The following is a 6,998-nucleotide window of genomic DNA, read 5'->3' on the forward strand; positions in this document are numbered from 1 at the left end:
GCTTAATTTACCATTTGTATGGTTCATATCCATGTAAAATCCATTTTTGTTGGTGATTACAATCACATGTTTGGATAGACGCCATATTTAAAGGAAGTGACCTCTGACCTGTTGTTGAATTATGGGTAGTGTACATTGACGACCTCTGTCATTGTCAGCAGACGGTTGAATCTTGTATTTTCACAGTAGATTTCAACATCATGCAAAGGTTTGAATTTTATCAAATAATTACAGTCATGTGCATTTATATGTTATAAATCCTTATTATTATACTTAAAGAACCATTTCCAGTCATTTTAATATAGTTTTTATTGTTTAAACTTCAGGCGGTAACTCTGTTTAATCGGAGATGCTCGGTCATTAAGATGGTCGAATGGTGCGCGGTTGAGTTATTGCTCGGATTAATGTAAGGACCGCGCAAGGCTCGGACCTGCTCGGAGCCTTAGTATTTTAGCTTTTTCTCGTTCACAGTAAAGGACTCTGAATTTTTGGAATAAAAGGTACATTCACATAATAGGTCTCATTAATAGATTTTTCTCTGGGAAAAAGGACACTAACAACATCACTAGAGTCAAAAACCAGCTCCAAGATGGCCTGAAGCTTATAGACCAGACAGGACTCCCGGGCAAGTTTAAGGCATGGCTCTACCAACATGGGTTACTACCTAGGCTTATGTGGCCCCTTATGCTGTACGAGATAGCTACAACCACCGTAGAAGGATTCGAGAGAGTGATCAACCGGCATCTCCGGAGATGGCTTGGTGTCCCTCCTAGTTTCACCAGCATTGGACTGTATGGCAGAACCAACCAACTTCAACTCCCAATGACCTCACTAGTTGAAGAGTTCAAGGTTGCCAAAGGAAGACTGGTGGTAACCCTCAAAGAGTCATCAGATGACATGATTTGGAAGGCAAGCATCGAGACACGCACAGGGCGAAAGTGGTCAGCAAGCCAGGCAGTAGCCCAGGCTGAAAGCAGGCTACGACACAAAGACATCGTAGGCACCACAGCTATAGGAAGACAAGGCCTGGGCAGTTCAAAACCACAACGCTGGAGCACTGCCGTTAAGAAAGAAAGAAGCCAAATGGTCCAGTATGAGATCAGGCTTTCGGAAGAGGAAGACAGGCGCGCCAGAGCAGTCGGGATGGGAGGGCAGTGCGCATGGACACAATGGCAGATCACAGAAAGACACCTGACATGGGTAGACATTTGGCACTACGAACCACTACGACTCAAATTCCTACTGAGATCCGTATATGATCTGCTGCCATCTCCAGTCAATCTACACAGATGGGGGTTAGTGGAAGACCCAAAGTGTCAGCTGTGCGACAAACCAGGAACCATGCAGCACACCCTCTCATCTTGCCAGACAGCGCTAACACAAGGCCGCTACAGATGGAGGCACGACACAGTCCTCAAGGAGCTAGCAGACATACTGGAGCGGGAGAGAAGGAAGACATGACCTACCAACAAGAAGGCAGTACCAACAATCGAATTCGTCAAGGAAGGACAAACTGCCAAGAAGGCAAGAACCGCAGCAACATCTATCCTTGATGAATCAGAGCGTTGGGAGATGAAGGTCGACCTAGGAAAACAGCTGGTATTCCCAGACATAGTCCATACCACACAGAGACCAGACATAGTTATATGGTCTCCCAAGGACAAGAAACTGGTGATGATAGAACTCACTGTACCCTGGGAGACTAGGTGTGATGAGGCCTACGAGCGGAAAATGGGAAAGTACACTGAGCTACAAGAACAGTGTAAAAGTCGTGGTTGGAGTGCCTGGCTGTTCCCCGTTGAAATAGGGTGCAGAGGATTTCCAGCCCAATCAGTATGGAGAATGCATAGCAACATTGGGATCGAGGGAGGTGACAGGAAGAGGGCTGTAGGCAGACTTGGACAAGCTGCAGAAAAAGCATCCAACTGGCTGTGGATGATGCGAGAGGAGAAGAGCTGGACGCTAAACCACTGACCCGTAGTGTTTGGCCAACACTACGGATCCACTGCCCGGAGAGTGTCCTGGGATTAAAGGATAGAAACACTTGATGATAGGCAGTTCCCAGCTGATGAGTTAGTGGTTTGTGCAGTAGTATCTGTATTCTACACATCATATATCTGGGCAACCAGTGACTTCAAGGAAAGACTGAATGACGACTGAGAATAGAACAGTGACACTGGAGAGACAGATGACACCAGGAACAGACTGGACCCGGGGCATGACGGGGTAGCATCCCAGATTGCAGTCTTCGTGAGAAGACACCCACCATCAAGCTACAGACTCCGATACAGAAGAATACCCCCAGAGTCTCCCGAGAGGGGATGGGAGGCTGAGAGAGTCAATCAGACGGATTCAACGACAACGACACGGCTAGTCCAATCGACATTGACCGGAACAAAGGCAGAGGTGAAGTGTAGATGTGGAAAGGTGTGCAAGAACCTTAGAGGCTTGCGTATTCATCAAGGGAGAACGGCATGCGGGAGCACGGCAAGGCAGCGGCAACGCTCAGATTTTACATCTGGTGAGACGTTGGAGGATCCTAGTCAGGACTCAACCCACAGTACTGGGGACCTCTACGCAGCTGAGAAGCCACGCACCAATTCAGCAGATCCTGATATTGTCTCGCAAGTCAGCGACATCTTCGAAGAAGATGACCCTCTTCTAGAGCTTTTAGGTACTCCAGAAGACCTGAGGCCAAACACAGACTCACAGCACAACAGCCGAAATACAGCTTCCAATACTAATGCCACAGCTCAGAAGGTTAGAATTACATGGCCCAAGACAAGTGACAGGAACCTGTGGAAACAGTTTGATGAAGACCTCAACACCATCCTGGAAACAACACTCCAAGGGCCAGTAGAGAAGAAACTGAAGTCTCTGACCAACCTTGTCCACTCTATCGGCAAAGAACGATTTGGTGAGGTGAAATGGAAACCCACCAGAACCCCTGCACAGCCAAATAGAAGACAACGACAGATCACAGAGATTAGGAAAGAGCTGAAGTCACTGCGGAAATCCTACCAAAAAGCAAATATAGAGGAAAGACCCGGACTTCAGCAGCTTAGAGATGAACTCAGACAGAAACTGACCGATCTTCGTAAGGCAGAACAACTCCGAGACAAGCGGAAGAAGCGAGCCAAGAGGCGAGCTGAGTTCATAGCCAATCCATACAAGTTTTCCAAAGGACTCCTAGACAAAGAAAAATCTGGGAAGCTTGAAAGCAGTATGGAGGAGATACAACAGCATCTAAAGGACACACACTCCGATCCAGCAAGAGATAATCCATTAGGAAGCTGTCCAAGAATTGAACCAGTCCCAGAACCCACAATTCCACTAAACATAAAAGAACCCACAATGAAGGAAGTATCTGATGTAGTGAAGAAAGCAAGAAGCGGCTCCGCACCAGGACCAAACGGTATACCCTATAAAGTATACAAGATGTGCCCGATGCTACTACGAAGACTATGGACCCTACTTAAGGTGATATGGAGGAAAGGAAAAGTCCCAGATTGCTGGCAACAGGCAGAGGGAATATTTACTCCAAAGGAAAAGGGCTCCAAACATGTGACCGAATTCCGAACCATTTCACTGTTGAATGTGGAGGGGAAAATATTCTTCGCTGTCCTGGCAAGACGAATGACCACGTTCCTGACAACCAATCAGTACATTGACACATCGGTACAGAAAGGGGGGGGGGTTCCGGGCTTCTCTGGCTGCATTGAACACTCCAGTGCCATCAGTCAGATCATCCGTGAAGCAAAGGTGAACGCCAATGACCTCACAGTCGTCTGGTTAGACCTCGCCAACGCCTATGGCTCCATACCACACAAGCTTATTGAAGAAGCAATGAAGCATTATCATATCCCAGAGCATATACAGGGGATCATAAATGGCTACTTTGATGGCATACAGCTTCGATTCTCAATCGGTGACCAGACAACGCCATGGCAGAGGTTAGAGAAGGGGATAGTAACTGGCTGCACCATCTCAGTGGTACTATTCGTGATGGGCATGAACTTGATCATCAATGCCGCGAAGAGGGAAACCAGAGGACCAAAAACAGCGTCAGGTATACACCCCCCATCCAGCAGGGGGTTCATGGATGACCTGACCATCACTACCACCACACATGTACAGGCCCGCTGGGTACTAACAGCCCTACAGGACACGGTCACATGGGCACGAATGAAATTCAAACCCAAGAAGTCAAGGAGCCTGATCATCAAGAAGGGAAAGGTCACCAAAAGATTCACTCTACAGGTGCAAGGGGAAGACATTCCATCCATTATTGACAGTCCAGTCAAGTGCATCGGCAAGTGGTACGACGCCAGCCTGAAGGACACTAACAACATCACTAGAGTCAAAAACCAGCTCCAAGATGACCTGAAGCTTATAGACCAGACAGGACTCCCGGGCAAGTTTAAGGCATGGCTCTACCAACATGGGTTACTACCTAGGCTTATGTGGCCCCTTATGCTGTACGAGATAGCTACGACCACTGTAGAAGGATTCGAGAGAGTGATCAACCGGCATCTCCGGAGATGGCTTGGTGTCCCTCCTAGTTTCACCAGCATTGGACTGTATGGCAGAACCAACCAACTTCAACTCCCAATGACCTCACTAGTTGAAGAGTTCAAGGTTGCCAAAGGAAGACTGGTGGTAACCCTCAAAGAGTCATAAGATGACATGATTTGGAAGGCAGGCATCGAGACACGCACAGGGCGAAAGTGGTCAGCAAGCCAGGCAGTAGCCCAGGCAGAAAGCAGGCTACGACACAAAGACATCATAGGCACCACAGCTATAGGAAGACAAGGCCTGGGCAGTTCAAAACCACAACGCTGGAGCACTGCCGGTAAGAAAGAAAGAAGCCAAATGGTTCAGTATGAGATCAGGCTTTCAGAAGAGGAAGACAGGCGCGCCAGAGCAGTCGGGATGGGAGGGCACTGCGCATGGACACAATGGCAGACCACAGAAAGACACCTGACATGGGTAGACATTTGGCACTACGAACCACTACGACTCAAATTCCTACTGAGATCCGTATATGATCTGCTGCCATCTCCAGTCAATCTACACAGATGGGGGATAGTGGAAGACCCAAAGTGTCAGCTGTGCGACAAACCAGGAACCATGCAGCACACCCTCTCATCTTGCCAGACAGCGCTAACACAAGGCCGCTACAGATGGAGGCACGACACAGTCCTCAAGGAGCTAGCAGACATACTAGAGCGGGAGAGAAGGAAGACAAGACCTACCAACAAGAAGGCAGTACCAACAATCAAATTCGTCAAGGAAGGACAAACTGCCAAGAAGGCAAGAACCGCAGCAACATCTATCCTTGATGAATCAGAGCGTTGGGAGATGAAGGTCGACCTAGGAAAACAGCTGGTATTCCCAGACATAGTCCATACCACACAGAGACCAGACATAGTTATATGGTCTCCCAAGGACAAGAAACTGGTGATGATAGAACTCACTGTACCCTGGGAGACTAGGTGTGATGAGGCCTACGAGCGGAAAATGGGAAAGTACACTGAGCTACAAGAACAGTGTAAAAGTCGTGGTTGGAGTGCCTGGCTGTTCCCCGTTGAAATAGGGTGCAGAGGATTTCCAGCCCAATCAGTATGGAGAATGCTCAGCAACATTGGGATCAAGGGAGGTGACAGGAAGAAGGCTGTAGGCAGACTTGGACAAGCTGCAGAAAAAGCGTCCAACTGGCTGTGGATGATGCGAGAGGAGAAGAGCTGGACGCTAAACCACTGACCCGTAGTGTTTGGCAAACACTACGGATCCACTGCCCGGAGAGTGTCCTGGGATTAAAGGATAGAAACACTTGATGATAGGCAGTTCCCAGCTGATGAGTCAGTGGTTTATGCAGTAGTATCTGTATTCTACACATCATTAGGCATTTTTAAAATAAAAGTAAGTTTAAAACACTATACATATTTGTGCATACAATAGAGCTTTAAATAATATTTAAGGTTAAGGTGTAGGGATATCTTATCGTACATTTTACTGAGACTGGTTGAGCATTGTAAATGTGAGAATTTTATTATTTATTATAAATGTTGAAGGAATTGATGTTGTATTCTTGATGCAAGTTAGTTAATAATAACACGTTGTTGAACTTTATTTGGTTGTATATTATAATTATTATTTAAGAGTCATTAAATGACTCAGGCTACTTTCTTCGGTTTATTTTTATTAAAAATATTTATTAACAACTAAATTAAAGAAAAGTCGGTTTGACACCAAAGAAGGCCCGCTATCACATTGCATTTTCGGTGTGGGAAAGAAGATTCAATAAGGAAAAGGAAAAGAAGAACCGCTCGGCTCGTTACAATATTTAACAAGGTATTCAACTCAAAATGGACCGAAAATAAGACGCATTCAATAAAACGTATGAAAAAACAAATTCCGATCGTCTTTGTCGTTACATTATGCATCACAACTAACTGTCCAGCGCCTTTCGAAACCTTTGTTTACATACCTTTCAACTGGCCGACATTTAAAACACACGAGCGATTTCCTTGCTCCAACACGAAGGTGTGTCATTACTCTTTAATATTATTTGCTGGATCAGGTGTCCTATGGAGACTGCGAATGGGCAGGCTGGTCTGGAGTTGTGCCGGCCGCATAAGGCATAAGAACCATCTACGCATGATGCAGGTCAGTTGACATCAATTACTGGAATATTTGAATATCGAATATTGAATTGCATACAAAGCTTGTCTTTTAAGCGAAATTGTTTTCAAACCTTTACATTATCATATTATTTACTTTACCATTTAATTGGTATCAATGTTGTTACTGTTCATAACATTACTAAAAGGAGGATACAGATTGTGAAAAATATGGTTCTTTGAACAAAACAATGTCGTTGGGATAAAAGGGTAAAACATAGTTTGGTTTTAATATTGGCATTGGCATTTATATATTATTAGAAAATTTATACAGGACCGAGACAAGACATGTCTATAGGAAAGAATGTAAAATCA

General features: G+C 45.8%; 2 protein-coding genes across 2 annotated transcripts; both read left to right on the top strand.

The window, feature by feature from the left end:
- The first annotated feature begins 1,572 nt into the window (after positions 1 to 1,572).
- On the top strand, positions 1,573 to 4,680 carry LOC127878359 (uncharacterized). The gene is made up of 2 exons (XM_052424888.1): positions 1,573 to 1,887; positions 2,167 to 4,680. Exons 1-2 carry the CDS (start codon positions 1,573 to 1,575, stop codon positions 4,678 to 4,680), a joined length of 2,829 nt encoding a protein of 942 aa, XP_052280848.1.
- Positions 4,681 to 4,686: 6 nt separating this feature from the next.
- On the top strand, positions 4,687 to 5,763 carry LOC127878360 (uncharacterized). Its single transcript, XM_052424889.1, has one exon. It carries the CDS (start codon positions 4,687 to 4,689, stop codon positions 5,761 to 5,763), a length of 1,077 nt encoding a protein of 358 aa, XP_052280849.1.
- Positions 5,764 to 6,998: the final 1,235 nt, after the last annotated feature.

The sequence above is a fragment of the Dreissena polymorpha genome, chromosome 4 (genome assembly GCF_020536995.1).
Source record: "Dreissena polymorpha isolate Duluth1 chromosome 4, UMN_Dpol_1.0, whole genome shotgun sequence".
Lineage (NCBI taxonomy): Eukaryota > Metazoa > Mollusca > Bivalvia > Myida > Dreissenidae > Dreissena > Dreissena polymorpha.

Bases quoted from the DNA above. Each gene is read 5' to 3' on its own strand.
- LOC127878360 (XM_052424889.1), top strand. From the start codon at position 4,687: ATGATTTGGAAGGCAGGCATCGAGACACGCACAGGGCGAAAGTGGTCA.
- LOC127878359 (XM_052424888.1), top strand. From the start codon at position 1,573: ATGAAGGTCGACCTAGGAAAACAGCTGGTATTCCCAGACATAGTCCAT. The intron at 1,888-2,166 runs GTAGGCAGACTT...GACTGAGAATAG, and splicing joins GAGGTGACAGGAAGAGGGCT to AACAGTGACACTGGAGAGAC.